At 34.1% G+C, this 16,071-nt stretch overlaps 1 protein-coding gene across 1 annotated transcript in view; it reads left to right on the top strand.

Annotated features, from left to right (window-relative positions):
* Positions 1–16,071, top strand: part of KCNH8 (potassium voltage-gated channel subfamily H member 8) — a 151,448-nt gene that overhangs the window by 95,497 nt on the left and 39,880 nt on the right. Inside the window, exon 8 of the mRNA XM_015854013.3 lies at positions 14,472–14,669. Within this exon, the coding sequence (XP_015709499.2) occupies positions 14,472–14,669 (198 nt within the window). The remainder of the gene's footprint in view (positions 1–14,471; positions 14,670–16,071) is intronic.

Raw genomic sequence — 16,071 nt, 5'->3', positions numbered from 1 at the left:
ATTTAGATGTTATGAATATATAATAAAAAGTACATTGCAGTGACTGCTGCAAAACTCTTACAGCTATTATGTAGCAAATCAACATTATATCAGTTCCATATCTGTCAGAAAGGTTATTTCTATAGTTCTCTTTCATAGCAAGTAAATATTTTATGATTGTTTTGTTTGTTTTTTATGGGAAACAAAATAATGCAAGCAGGAAAAAGCTTGCTTCGGGATATAGTAAAGATAATGATACTGTAAGATGTAGAGAGTACACAGGGCAGTTTTTGTACACAGGGCAATTTTTGTGTATTTTTTTATTATGTGTGTAACACATTTCTTCATACAGCCAAGGCAGTGGAATGTTATTCATAGTTTTGTTTTGATATGTTTTCATTTTTAAACTTCTGATTTTATTACATTAATAGCAATAGTGGTTCAATTTTCCATTGGTACATAGAGTTTATTCGAGGCATTAGGAGGCACTGTAATCATCAGCATTAAAAAAAATACAGCACAAAAAATAATATTTCTCTACTTTTTCTTTAAACATAATTTGTGTCTCCCTTGAAAAGTCTTTTAGTCTTCTCTGGAGTATATCAACCAGTGTTTACATGAAGAAGTGGTATCTTTGGCATGGATGCTGTAAAACATACAACAGCAAACATAATGTTCTAAGAAGGAAAACCCACTCCAGGAATGATAAGAATTATTTCCTTGTTATATGTAAATCTATTTTTGAGGAGGAGAATAAAAGCTTTTAGCAGCCTCCTTTTAGTGCTTCCTCAGAAATCCTGTGGCAAAGATTCAGGACTGAGATCTCGCTAACAATGAAACCGAACATTTAAACTGTAATACTGTAACACTGTTCTTTGGAACTTGCTGTGCTATCCAATGTGCACCACAGCCCAGATCTCACAGTGTTGACTTTAGTGGGCAAAACAGTTTGTTCTTTGTATCTCTTCCTCTAGATAATTTAAAAGGATGAGGTCCTTAATTTGGATTTGGATTGGAGAAATGGGAGTGATGAAAGTTCTCCTCATGGAAATATTCAAAACAAAAAAGTTTATTTCCTTTGTTCTCACTGGTTGCAATTGCAATTATAAACTTTCTTTTTTCATCTTTGCAGCTTTTCTTTCTTTCTTTCTTTCTTTCTTTCTTTCTTTCTTTCTTTCTTTCTTTCTTTCTTTCTTTCTTTCTTTCTTTCTTTCTTTCTTTCTTTCTTTCTTTCTTTCTTTCTTTCTTCTCCTTTTTCCCATTTTTTTTCCTTTTTATTGTTGCTTTATATTCTGTATTTCTCCATTCTTTTTCAGTTTTTTTCCTTTTTCTTTTTATTTTAATTTTTTAAAAATTAGATAGATAGATAGATAGATAGATAGATAGATAGATAGATAGATAATATAATATATATATATATTATTTCCTGCCTTTATTCAGAACATAATGTCATTGGAGTTCATCTAAAATCATGGATACATTCACAAATTTAACCATGTGGCAAAATAAGAAATATGTTGTGCATAGAAAAATTACTTTTGAATTGTCAGAATGTGATGGCCTTGAGAAAAGCACCAATGTTAAAATCAAGCTCCCACGTATAGCTCTAATAGCGATATTTTAACTGACTATGTGGGGTGTTTGGAAAATATGCAGTGTGGGTACTGCTTTAAGGAACTAGAAATCATTATGTCAGCAAGCTTTTGTCATTCTGTGTGTAGCTGTAATATCTGATGAAATCATGACTGCTGGACTGGTTGTTCCCACTCTCCGGAGATTGCTGGATTCTTTCCTGCTTTTCTCCTCCAGATTTTTTAAATCTTTTGCTATTAAATTTCATGTTGTTCCCTGCACTAATTCTCATGCATGAAACAGATGTTTCAATAAGACACAGGATGAAGAAATAAGATCAATTTTCAGTTAACAGACACAAAATAGAGGATTAACTGTGTGTAGGTGCCTGACTGATCCCTCCACTGTAAATCCTCTGACTCCAACACACTGTCTCTCATTTCTATTGGATTTGCTGATGTCAGACTATGTTACAGTGTCTTTATTGGATCTATGCTGTTTTGAATAGTGTATGTTGAACTATTCCCCTTCACATTTTTATTAAGTGTAAGAAATGTGTGTTAATTGTAATTTATTGCATTTTTGAAAACAAGACCTCAACCATAACTGAACCAGTGTAGTTCACCTACTCTGCAACAGAACACTGTCCCCACCTACTCTGTCTATCACACAGTTCCAATGGCAACTTAAATGGACTCAGGTGCCTTGCTTCCAGCTAAGAATTTATTCCCTGAATCATCTCTCAGGGCAGTGAACAGAAGATTTTGGTGCAGAATGAGGTGCATAGCATCCAAGTAGAACCAGAAGGCAATATGGAAAATAGGGTTTTAATTTCAGTCCCTTTCCCTGAGGGTTTATATATCTCGCTTCATCTGCAGAGAAGTTACAAGATTGTTTTGTCAGTACTGAGGAACTGTATGTACCACATAATGGAATTTATCATCTAAATTCCTCAAATAGTATTGATCCAAACTGGTAAATATGGAAGTGTTGAGCATCCTGGTAGTTTATTTGTGTTTGTTCAGTCTTGCATCTGTAGTAATGAGGATTAACATCCTGGCTAAAATTCTGTATTCTAGCATAAAATATTGGGCTAGCTTCACTGCTCCAAATACACTCATTCATCAGATTAGAAATGGCATGTGTAGATTTATGAATCCTTTCAGGGAGGGATGAACTTCCTGCTGACTAAATTGCATAGGGTATCATTCACCCACTCCAATCAAATGTTCATTTCAATCTGTCATCTCTGTGCCTGAATGTTTGATTTTAAACTCTTTTTGTCTGATCAATTATGTTTCTGATTATTGTTATTTTGTCATTATGATGTCAGTGATAACAGAATCTGTGACTTTGTATCTATGGTCCTTTTTAAGTTGGAAGATATGGCTCTAAGCAAGGAAAATAATATATATACATAGTTGTATCTGGAATAAGTACTGACATCTTCAATTTAGGAAAGTGAAGTATAATGCTCTATTGACCTCTACTGAAGGTTCTTTGTTGTGTGGAATATACATACATCTGTTTACCTGTGAATTTTGGATATTGGGAGTTATTAATTTAATCTGGCTGAAAATTTATTTCTAATTAATATATTATTTCCAATTAAGAATTTCAAATTTCTATTTATATTTCTTTGCAATATGATACTTTAACTGAATTATTAAAATAATTCCAGTGTCAAATGCTAGATTTGAGATATGATTTGGAGAAACTCAAAATGGGAAATATGGAAGTAATATTACTTTTATCTGATTACATTACATTTTTAATAAGTATAATTAAGGAAAGTTCATCTTGTTTTAAAGAGAAAATTCAGCCTTTTCCTATTAAAAATCCTAAGCCTGCAACCTAAATTACATTTTTTTATACAATACCAGTAAAGGCACATCATTTTTAAATTGTTTGTCGGTCTATTAGACAAGACACTGAGAAACATAACTTCTAAAAAGGAGTTTTATGCATATAACTGTAATTACATTGCCATATGCTGGAAATGGGCATGGCCAGTCTGTACAAAGACCTATGCTTATGTAACAAGGCCTCATAAAGGTATTTCTGAAAATGTGGCCCTACTTTTCTGCCTTCTGTAAATATAATTTATCCGTATTTTCTAGAAAAGGGCTTTTTTAATAAACAAGCATAAAATAAATTTTAAATTTTAAAATATACTTAAAAAACTAGTTATGTGGAAATAATTTAATTTTGCATTTGAATACTCAAAGCAACATTTTAGGTAAACCAAAGTATTTTTCCTGAACCAAACAGAAACATTCTCCTTGTGTTAAGTTCAACATTAATCTGTATCTCAACTGCTTTGAGTGTTTAGTCAGTTTTATTATGTATTTCTTTCCCGCTGTTCTTTTCTATGGGCTCAGTTCCTGATTAAACTACATTTTCCTTTTCAGGCCATACCATAACTTCTGACTGAACTAATCAGTTATCCCAAAATGCCCCAGGACTTAAATAGCCCATTGGAATTGCAGTCAAGAAAAAATAGGGATGAAAGAACCCTATTAAAAATATTGTGAAGTTTTCATGCAGTTGTTAAAACATTCCCAGAGTTTTCTACTTAAGATAAAAGTTTTGGACAATTTTTAAGTGTTATTAGGTGAAAATTTGGATTGTGGATGAAGCTTTTTGATATTTCACAAAGTCAAAAAATGTCCTTCTGTTGCTAACTGCAAATCACCTTTATATTGTTCATGAGTTCCACATTTTTATCTCAGTGGAAAAGCTGTATCATCTGGACCAATTGCTATGAGCAAAATAGAAATTTGAAGTGCATAAAGGAAAATCTACTTGATATACACCCCACAGGAGAATAGTCCCAGGAGGTAAAATATCACCATGAACTTTCCACATGGCTTCTGTAATAGAAATAGTGCATAGTTTATTGAAAGTTGCAAGCATGATTTAGTCAATAAGAAATGACATCAGACTCTTTAACCCTTAAGTGTGGTACTTCCAATGTGTGTATTTTCTTCTGGAAAGAACTTCTGGGGTTTAGCTAGTCCAGCCACCTAGCTAAAATAGTACTATCACCGGCAATAAATTGGTAGGAAATGGCTTGCTCCAGCAAGGAGTATCCATCCTTGCTCGCTTTCATTTTTATTCCTTTTTACATGCCATATCATCATTACATTGATTAGCTATTATATTAAGATACACTCTGGAATAAAATACCCACTGTTGTTGACTCTTCCTTCACAAAAGCTAAATATATTTGGATATTAACTTACAAATAAATCAACTTACAGATAAAATCACATAGAAAAAAAAAATTCACTTATTAATCCTCTATATTCAAGTATTAAAACATTATGAAAAGGCAAGAGTCAATGAAATATTTCTATGTAACCAAGTTCATATGTAAAGCAATAAAAACATATGTAAACATAAAAACAATAAAGACAATAGTTAATTTAGTGTTTATCATATGACTGCCTTGTTAGGGCAGTATGCTATTCAGGAAAGAAACTCAACCACTCTTATATTAGTAAGCAAAAGACTCCAGATTATATTTTGAAATCTATGAAGTAGGTAAGATAGGACTGTGTTGAGAGTTAGCATATTAGCTGTTACCTAATTAGCATGGATGCTATTAGTGTGGAAGACAAGGAGAAATGAAGGTCATGTTAACTCAAACAGTCTTTATTGACCTGGATTGACCTCCCTACTGATTATGCAGGGTAGCCATATGAAAACCAGTATGGTATTATTGCAACTCAGCAACATCCCTTTCATTTGTAATTAGGCCTACTATATGAAGTAACTTCTGTACTGAGGCATCTGTGCTTGTTTTACAGTGGTGGGAGGCTGCATTTGAACAGGTAGAAGTTGCTGAAATTTGTTGATTGCTGAAGTGTTAAAGACGGCAAGTAGGAGGAAGGGCATAAAACTGACCTTCACAGGTTTTGTTGGGTTAGCTTGTAAATATATATTTTTTTATAATAAACTTTTCATCCTAATGTAATCTATATTGCTATTTGAAAGAAGGTAATGTAACTTTTTAAATGAAAGAAAAATGTACACCTGTAATAGCTCAAACCTTTTTTCTTCAAGAATTGGACTCTGAACGCATAAAACTGAAAGCAGGTCTCTAACATGTTAGCTGACAGCTTTTAAAAAATGTCATTCCTGTTAATTGTATTGGAACAGCAGCTGGGATCCTAGTTATGGGTCAGGACCCTCTTGTCTCTATTGCTCAATTAATACAGAATAAAAAGGCTGTTCTTGCCCAAAAGGTTATTAAATTCTAAATCTGAGGTAAGAAAAACTCTAACAGATGGGTACAGACTGATGGAGCACAGGGAAGCAAAGAGGACATAGATAGACATGCTCTTTTCACCAAGTAGACTAGAAGCACTAACATTTCTAATTCCAAGTTTAGCTGCAAGGCATTTGATAGCCTGCAAAAGGACAGTAGCAGCTAGTTTGTCTAAGGAACAGCAATATTAAGTGTTGAGACTCTTTGATAAGTGGCATCTCCCTGAAGTAGAAGATTTGCAAATGGTTTATATATTTCCAACAATACATTTGCACTTTTATTTCTTAAATTAGCTATATGTTTATATAGCCTTGTATATTTTACCTATACCCTAAAAAACAATATTATATGATGTCAAAAAGGTGTTAATTATGTTGCTAATTTATTTCAGTTTAAAAAAATACAAAACACAAAACTTTCCTTATCCTTGGCAAGCAAGAATAATAATAACTACAAAAAGACATTCATTAAAATATTTAATTATATACAGTAGTTTTAATGTATTAACTGACACAGTCATAAAAGTGGATATTGTAAATATCACTGCCTGGTCTGTTCAAGTGTAGAACAGAAAAAATCTGCCTGCTTGCAGAAGGAAGAAGGACTAAATCTCCCACGTATCCAAATATAGCCATCTGACAAATTACCATTGAGAAGATCTGTGCATACTTATAGAAAAAGAGATTCAGGAATGTTTCTTTTCAACATTTATCTACTTGATATATGAAACCAAACAACTTATGACCTAGTTCTACAGTAATGCAGGTGCACATATCATTTAAACTGGAAATTCTATGCAACAGTAAGCATGTTTAGATAGATAAAATGCCACGGCAAATGTGTTCCTTGTAAATCTTCCGAATTAGCTCTTAAAGCAGAACCATATATGTGGTAGAGTCAGGTTTCAATCTGAGAATAAATACATCTCTATTTTAACTGAAATAATTATTGTGTCATAATATGGTAAACTTGTACTGGAGGGTTCCTCATCAGTATGAAAAAAAAAGAGCTCTGAATTGTTTATTCAGCTATGCAACACAGGCTGCATGCCTCAGAAACACAAACTCTAGCTCAATGGTAGCAAGTTTGGCATTTAAAAGGGACAAGTAATCCAAAGCCTTCCCAGTCAGCTTCAGGCTAGCTCACCAAACAAGGCAAATTCAGCCATTTCTTTTCCATCCCACTTGATAAATGATCCTGGAAGACCATTTTTAATAGTTAACAGTTTTAACTGCCTTAATCTTATACAGGGCTAACTTTCTAGAGACCAACTCAGAGCTCCACTCAAAGGGACATGTCTCCTCCCATCCCAGTTCCATCTCTTCTTTCTTCTCCCAGCAGAATATACTATACCAGTTGATATGAAATAATCTCTTTAAAAAAAGAGTTTTTAGAATTACGTTGAAGAAGAAATGTAAGTAGCTAATTCATTCAAACTGTTTAGCACTTTCAGAAACATCTGGGGCTGTCTGTTGAACTGTGTCTGGACTCATCCTTGGGGATTTGTCAAGTCAAGAATAAGTCCAGGAAAAGTAGAGGAACAAAACATTATTTCACAGAAAAAAATAAGTTAGGAGTACATCTAGTAATGAAAATATTTAATGCATGAGCATGATTAGATTCTGGGAAGAATCTAAGTCTTGAAATGTGTTGTTTTTAAACGAGGTACACTGTGCTTTGTGCAGTGTTTACACTGGGTGGAAGTGCTCCAGCCTTCTTGCTTGTAACAAACCAAATATTTTTTTAAAGATATCTTTCTAATTGCTTACTTATAGAATTCTGATATTATAAGTGTTTCACATCAGGCATGTCCACTGTCAATGACAAGCCGCAAACATGTCCTGGAGACAACCAGAGACTACTTTGGAAATGACTGTGTAATCCATAAATTTGGTACTTTCTCTAACTAGGTGAATTATAAGCTCCCTGTAGGATGAAAAGTATCTCTCCTTGTACTGACCTTCCAAAATGAAAATATAAATTATTTAATGGACAGTACGTTGCTGATGACAAAAGATTTAATGCTTCCTACTGAGGAATGTTCTTGGTATGCCCAAAAGCACATCAATTTTAACTAATTTTAATAAGAATATAGAAATTTTGCTTTCTTATTGTAAGCAATGATATTTGCAGTTGTCTCATGGTCAATTTAGAGCAGAAGTCTGTCAAATAATTAAAACTTAATTATCAGTTTTTTGGCAATTCTGTGGGCTCAGCTGTGTTTTTGCTGCTATTAACAACATTGCAATTAGATCTTAGAAGATTCTTTCCTCTATTTATCCCGTGATTGAGCACCTCTTCTGTCTGAAACGACTGAGTTCATTAAATATTTATTGTGCCATGAAAACTTAATTTTCTCTGAGTACAATGGGTCAATATCTTGTTATGACTTTTTCAAGTTACGTGAGTTAAAGTTCTACAGTATGTAATTATTTGTACAGTAGCTTCTAAGTATATATTCAATTAGGAATACAACCAATTTATTTGCAAAGAGTATTAGTCAGCCTTACAGAAGAATTACGTAGGATGCCACTCTTCAAATTAAATTTATTTTCGATAACTGAAAAATGTTAAAGTTGTATCTAAAGATGCCATTATCAGGGGAGCTATGCATTTAGTTTGGAAAACTCCATGGTTATTGTTAGGCAGGTTAAAAACTTTCCCTTAAGATCTAGGGAAAGAGCCATTTGCCTCTAGATCAGAGCCCAAGAACACTGCTGAATGAATCTACGAAGATTATTTCATCATCTGAGACAGGCATTCCAAGGGGACTAGGTGTGAAGGCAACATTCGCTTACATGATTCTGAGTACAGAAGTTGGTATATCATTACTGCAGAAGCTTTATGGAGCAATAGAGTATCCATGAATCCTCAAATTTTTTCTTTCTTTTTCTATTCTGATTGCCTAATTGCCTAAGTACAAAATTTTTTCTTGATGATGTCACATATGCTTGAATCACAGAGTCAGAATCATTTGAACTGTAAAGGACCCATAGAGGTCATTTAGTCCACCTCCCCTGCAACAATCAGAGGCACCTATGGCTAGATCAGGTTGATCAAAACCCTGTCCAGCCTGACCTTGAATTTCTCCAATGATGGGGATTCCACCACTTCCTGGGCAACCTGCTCCACTGTCTCACCATTCTTTTTGTAAAAAAATTCTTCCTCATGTCCTAGATTCCTTTTTGAAACTATTTCCCCTTGTCTTATTGCAGCAGACCATGTTAAAGAGTCTATCTCCTTCCTTCCTATAGCTCTCCTTTATACATTGAAAGGCTGCTATCAGGTCTCCTCAGAAATCAATGATAGAATTCCCAAAGTCCAATAGAGTATTATGATTTTAGCTGACATTTCTTCAAAACTTTGGTCCTTAATAAAGAAGCAAGAGAGAGACAAAGATATATCTCATATAGCAGCGTTGTTCGGATCATCTTTTTGGCTTGGATTTGGCTCTTGGAAATCTTCCTTCATTTGTTAATTTAGTAAAGATGTAATAAAAATTCTGTCCAGTTTCTCTGCAATACAGGATAAGTGGCATTTTTATTGAATCTATCCATTCCTACTGTCGACTTCTATTATGACAATAATCTTAAAATTTACTGCTCATTAATCCTCATAAATAATTTTAGAAATAATTTCTTTCCAAAATGTTACGTTTGCTTTCATTGTCATCATTTGAGAGATCCCCAGAATATTCTGTTAATAATTTCACATAGTGACATAAATATGCAGCATTTACATGTATGTGAGCTTTATTTTGATTTGTGCACTACGCTTTCAAGAAATAACCATCTCAGATCAGAAACATAAAATCTTCTTATAAGTTTTTTCACTCCCTGCCAAGGATTTTATCTACTTAATAGTATAGTTGATAGGAAAGGGGGCACTTTTTCCTCTTTGACTACACATTAGAAGGATTTTTGGTTTGTTTTTTTTTTTACCATCTGTAACGTGACCATTCATCAAGCAGAACGTTTATATACATCTGTAGAAAATATTCTGCAGATTCTGCTGTGGTAGTATCCATGTACCTTTTTCTGTTGGCACTTACATGTCCGCTGAGCATGTTAAGTATAATCTGATTGTACAAAGTTAACATAGTTAACCATTCATTATCTGGATAAATATGTAGAACGAATGGACCACATTGGTATTATGACTCAGATAAAGCAATATTGGAGGAAAGGTTTAAACATACATTTTAAAAAACTACATTGTTAAAGTTACACAGAGAAAGATAAAAGTGATACTGCAGAGTGTAGAGGGTAGGTATATTTGCCTTGCTTTGATCTATCTGAAGCATTAGTCTCCATAATTCTTCCAAGGATGGCACATCCCAGGCAGCACATCACATACCTGGGCTCTCATCCTAGAATGCAAGAGAGTAGCCTTGAATTGTCTTGCATGCCCCTACCACACTTATCCAGCCACAGGCAGTTGAGATAAAACTTTTTCATATTGTCCAGGTTAAATCTATTTATTTTCTTCTTATTTCATGTCAAGGATTTCCCTCCACAGAATTTGACAATGTGGATTTGACTGTAACGGGTGTTCCTCTGGTAACTCACATTATAAGTTTCCCTCATACCCTTGTCATGTTTTTCTAGTGTAAGAAAAAATATTTAAACTTATTGTAATAAGGGATGTGACTCTAAAGGTCAAATTTTATAATGAAATAAAAATAAGAAAACAAATTATTAAATTCCTTTTGGAATTACTTTATTTTCATAATTTTAGGCAGAGGTTCTTGAGAAAATTGTCAGTGTATTTTGTTTATCAAATCTGTTTTCTTTCTTATTTTAAATTTCTGCTGTATGCAGGAAAGTGTGTTAACAAAGACCAAAGGTAGTAGATTATTCCCAACAGCTCCTCATTGTCATGCAGTTGTTATGGTTATGTGTATTGTACTGATACAGAAGTCTTCTAAGTCTCTCTCTCATGTACTGCCATTGAACTTGTATTTGTTTTTGAAAGCCAGCTAGATCCTTTCTTCAAACATAACCTCCAAGCCAGATTTTGTCCTTTGTAGCCTCAGGCTGCCAACATGCCATATAGGTGCACATCAAGATCTTTCTTTTGAAAAAAGTAAGTACTCATGTTTCATGCTTTACTAGTGTGCAACTATGCTATGTAGCAAAGATGATGTGGTCACATTTTCACAGTCTAGAACCTGCATCTGTATGACACTTACAGGATGCTGGGCTTTTCTATTTGAAATGCAAAGAAAAGTGTGGTTGGAAGTATGATTACTCCTGTCATCTCTTGGGGTCTTTAATCCTAAAACCATCTGCTCTGGTGCTTGTGCGCCTCTCCTAATATGACAAGCATAATTCCACAATAGATCAAACCTGCAAAGAAATTATAGATTTTGTGACAATGAAAGGATAACAGCTGTGTTCCATGGGATTAAGCAGTTTGATTGCTGCTGTATAATGTATTAATAGTTCAGAAAAAAATGCAAACGGTGTTGTTGTCAAAAATATTTTGGCTAGGCAGGATTAAAAAAGGCTTTAAGGACATTTAGAAGAATACTATAAATAAGTTATAATCGTAAGAGCAGAGGCAATGTTTTTTAATAATTCAGTCATGCACACTCAAGAAGTAAAATAATTTGGTTTTATATATTTTATTTTCAATGCACTTAGTAAGAACTAGATCAGCTATGGAAATTTCATTGAAAGCTGTTTAAATAGCAAAGGTAATGTCAAATGACAATTAGGGTTCTAGGAGATAGAATAAATTAGTTTATAATACATTAGTTTATAGTTTATTATGATAGTAAAAGTGATATTATTATATAAAAAATATAAAACAATAGAACAACAGTATCGTCTTATTTTAGATACAATATTATATCTGTTTTGCTCCTTTTAAATCATCTTCAACTGTGGCACAAAGAAATGCATTCTGAAGAAGCAACATAGATAGCTGATGGAAGTGAATGAGACAAAAAAAAAACAACAAAAGAAACAAAAAAAAACCCAAACAGATATTGATACTTTTGTAAGCAGGGTATTTACTTACTTCTTTTATTTTCACAAATGCTTTGTCTTAAGATATGTTTTGAGCAGGTTAATATTTCATGGAAGCAGCAAATATATAAGCTAAAAATTTGGCATTAATGAGATCATTGCAGCAGAATTTGCCCATTCTTTCCCAATTGGCATATGCAAAGACCTTGTGTAGATCTGAGTGTACTGCCACATATTGAAGGGCTATTATTTTTTCCCATACACACCTGCATCAACTTGTTGCCTGACTATAGATCTGAAATGAGAAGCTGTCAATAGTGAACTGGGACTGCTGCAGTGGGAGTTAACATAGTTCTCAAGGCACATGTTGATTTTCATTATAAAATGTGTTTTGGTGATAATTTCTCGTCTACGTTTTCTTTAATGACTCCGAGACATTTGCTGAAACTTAGATTTGCAGGCATAAAAAACACAGACATCTGTGTTAAAATTTATAATCTCTTTATAAATGACATCATGACAAATGGCTGAATATGTTTCAATTCAAAGGATATTTTTTCAGCTTATTTTTTCTGTTTGGGGCTTGTTTATTGTTTGGTTGCTAAAAATGAGGTGAAGAAACTTTAAATTAGCTGCATTATGAATCTTTGTAATAGTGAAAGTGATAGCAAAGAACAGAAAGGTAGGAGTACAGAGGCCAAGAACTGGGAGCTTTTACAAGATTACCAGGAAAGCAATTTTCTCCTAAGGGATATTATTTCAGTATCCACACACCAGCTACAGTTATTTAAAATAATTTATTTAATTTTTCTCAATTTTGTGATTATTTATGTGCACTGTATGTCTGGTAAGACATACCCATGTAAGAAAGCAAAAAGGGCTGGTTTGCAGATGTTTTCCTAAGGCTTTCAAACCTACTATTGAAATATACAATGGTAGTCCTGTATGTCAGGTTTAGACAGACTTTTATTAACTCCAACTACTCTCTATCAGGAAATGTATTAGGCTTTTGTTCTTTAATGTATGGGTTTACATTCTTTTATGCAGGCACAGAAGTGAAATCAGCTATATTAAGGACCATATCATTGTTGAAGAAATGGTGTTTCTGTGAGATAACACTGCAGTAGGAAGCAGAAAGGAGATCCAAACCAGCAGAAAACTAGGGCATCAATGCAACCCTGATAATAAAACCACAGAAATTGCAAGACTGATTAATTGCTTCAAGTTACTGCAGTATTCATTCTTAAAGTATTGATTGTTTGTATGCACGCATAAGCTGTTTACAGCATTCAGCAAATTGTGCTGCACAGACAGCTCTAATGATTTGCTACAACTGTGGATAGGATGCAAGCCTAATCTTGTGCCTTCCCCATGCAATTACTGCTGGTACATGCTGACACTACTTACCTTATAGCTGGATTGCCATCATCAGTTAAGTTACAACTTCTGTACTTCTTTCATTTTAGGCAATTAGGAACCACAAATATAAAATAGCCGGATGTGATTAATGGACTCTACCAGCTATGGCTAGACCTTATGCTGAAATTATCCAGCCTTTCTGGCTTAGCTTTCTCTGTAAGCATATGTGCAAGAGTCTACTGTTGAGAAACGCACTGTGTAGTTGCAGCAGAAACTCAAACAGCCTGGCTTAGGGGGTAAATACTTACAAACATTTCCTCCCATATAATTGGAAACACTGGAAAAACTTAAAATGTATCACCTACTTTTGCAAATAGTATGTACAGGAGTGGTTCCCTGGTATGCGCTGCATCTTATCCAAATAAATAAATGTATTCTGAGTGAACTGGGAGAAGAAAGTAAGCTTCAGAATGTGATTCAGTCTTTCCATGCATGCATGTCTGGACATAATTACTGAAGCTCTCAGCATAATACAAGGAGAGCCCTACCACTTCTTCAAAAAATACACTAAGAACACTTAATTGTGATGATTATACCTGAATATCCAAGAAGAATTCTCCACTCCACCAAGCAAACATTATAATGCACAAAAATGAGCATGAGAATTGATTTTAGACTTTCTTTTTTTGTCCCGAGTTTTGCAAAGCATGACATTTATGCAATTCATTGAGGGAATAATATATTTTTCACCAATTGTACTTTCATCTTTTTTTTCCCTTTTCTTTTTTCTTTTTTTCCTTTTTTTTTTTTTTTGGTGTGGTTTTTTTTTTTGTGTGTGTGTGTGTGTGTGGTTTTTTTTTTGTTTGTTTGTTTTTTAATATCTACGAGGCAGTACTTAGTACTACTTACTTTCTGCAGCGTTCATAGTTCATACACTCATTTAGTGAAATGAAAAGAAACATTACACTGGTTATCTAATAAATACTTACCAAAAATTCTGAATCTCATCTTCAGGAAATTAATAATGGTTTTGTATGTTGTGTTTAGCCATCTGAATCTTTTCTGTTGTGAATATAAACATGTAAAGGCTCTAAATGCATAATCTAAATATCTAATTATTATTATAAGAATTTAATCTTAGAATCTCAGAAATCTTTCCAAGCATTTATTAATGGAATTAATCAAATCAATCAATGTTGCATTCTTGTGACAGTGTTATTATGTGATGATCTTTCCTTTTCTGTGCTTTTGTGGAAGTGTGTAGTATTTGTGCTTTCATTATTCCTTAGCTATTTCTTTTACGGTTTGTTTTCCAGGTTGGCTTCATGAGTTAGGAAAACGAATAGAGTCTCCTTACTATGACAATAATACACTAGGAGGCCCATCAATCAGAAGTGCCTATATAGCTGCCCTATATTTCACCCTCAGCAGCCTCACAAGTGTTGGGTTTGGAAATGTTTCAGCCAATACTGATGCTGAAAAGATCTTCTCCATTTGCACAATGCTCATAGGAGGTAGGTACAATGCTAAGCATCATATAAATTGTTTTGGGGATAGAGGAAGTAAAATAAGAGCAGAAACTTTGACAGGTTTTAATTTAAGGACAAACAGAATCATTAATTTTTAATAACAAAAAGAAGGGAAAATATATTATTGTTTTAAACTGAATAAACTCTGTCATGCAGGCTTGTCTCCAAGCCTTGAATAGCAACAGAAGTCATCATCCAATACAATACAAACTCACCCTATTATTAGTGAGTGCTAAGGGTGCACAAGGGAGCATCTGCCTTTTGATTATGTGCCCAATACAATCCCAGTCAGTCAAATAATAAGTGCATGCTGAACTCCAGTTCCCACAACAGCCCTGAGAAAAATGGCAAAGGGAGGATGACAGTCCAAATGTGAATCTGATCGTGCACTGTAATGTATCCATATCTGAAGGGTCATCCCAGAGAGAAGCAGAAGAGACAAAACAGAGATAGGTGAAATGTTGGGTGAGCCGCAAGTGACTCCAGTGTAAGGAAAAAGCAGTTCATTTATTACTAAATAAATTTTTCCACATCTGTACTTCAGATTTGATTCAAAATTGCAGTATACCTGGAGCTCTTAGTTAAATCTGTAAACTAATATTGATTACTCAGTGCTATCGTCAATTCCTGCTCAGGAACCTTGGCACACTCATGAGCTAGAGGCACCTGCAGAGCTTAATAAGCCCAAGCCAGTGGAGAAGGTGCCTGCAAAGTTCTTTTTAACCTTGCTCTTCCACTTCCCACTCAATAAATAAATAAGAAAATAGATGTTCTGCTTTATAGTACATACATCACATCTCAAATATGTCACTGTGGCTACAAAGGGTAAATGATCCCTTCATGCTTTTTCTAATTTTTCTGGACATACTAGTAGCTATTTTCACCACCCAGTGTTACTAGAAGGTTTGTTTGCAAGGCATTGGTTGCTAGTTTTGCAGCATAAATTTTCTTGGCCAAAATTAAATTGACACTTTTAAACTTGGAATACAGGGAACATGATGAATAACCTGCAAAAGATATGTTTTCAACATCTGTTAGTGTTAAAAATGCTCAGTGAATTATTTCCATTTTTCTCTATTCTGAAAATGAGTGAAATGATATAATGAAACATTCAACAATTTTGACAATATCACAAAAACCAGACAATTAATTAATTACTTTTGCTAGTGGCATAATGTTATGCAGCTTTAAAATACAATGCATTGTGGTTTTTACTACATAAAATCTTTTGGTATGAAGGAAGAAGTATTCATTAGTGTGCCCCGGTGGCTCAGGTGGTAGGAATGCCGCATTGTAACACCGGGGCCCGGGTGTTTGAATCCCCTTGTGGCGCAAGTGGTAGAAGTGCCACTCTGCTACACAGAGGCTCGAATCCCAGGGGTTGGAC

This window comes from Coturnix japonica, chromosome 2 (genome assembly GCF_054131305.1).
Source record: "Coturnix japonica strain WE chromosome 2, WE-NBRP24, whole genome shotgun sequence".
NCBI lineage: Eukaryota > Metazoa > Chordata > Aves > Galliformes > Phasianidae > Coturnix > Coturnix japonica.
The sequence above is the reverse complement of the archived record's forward strand: the minus strand, read 5'-3'. Positions and strand labels throughout refer to the sequence as shown.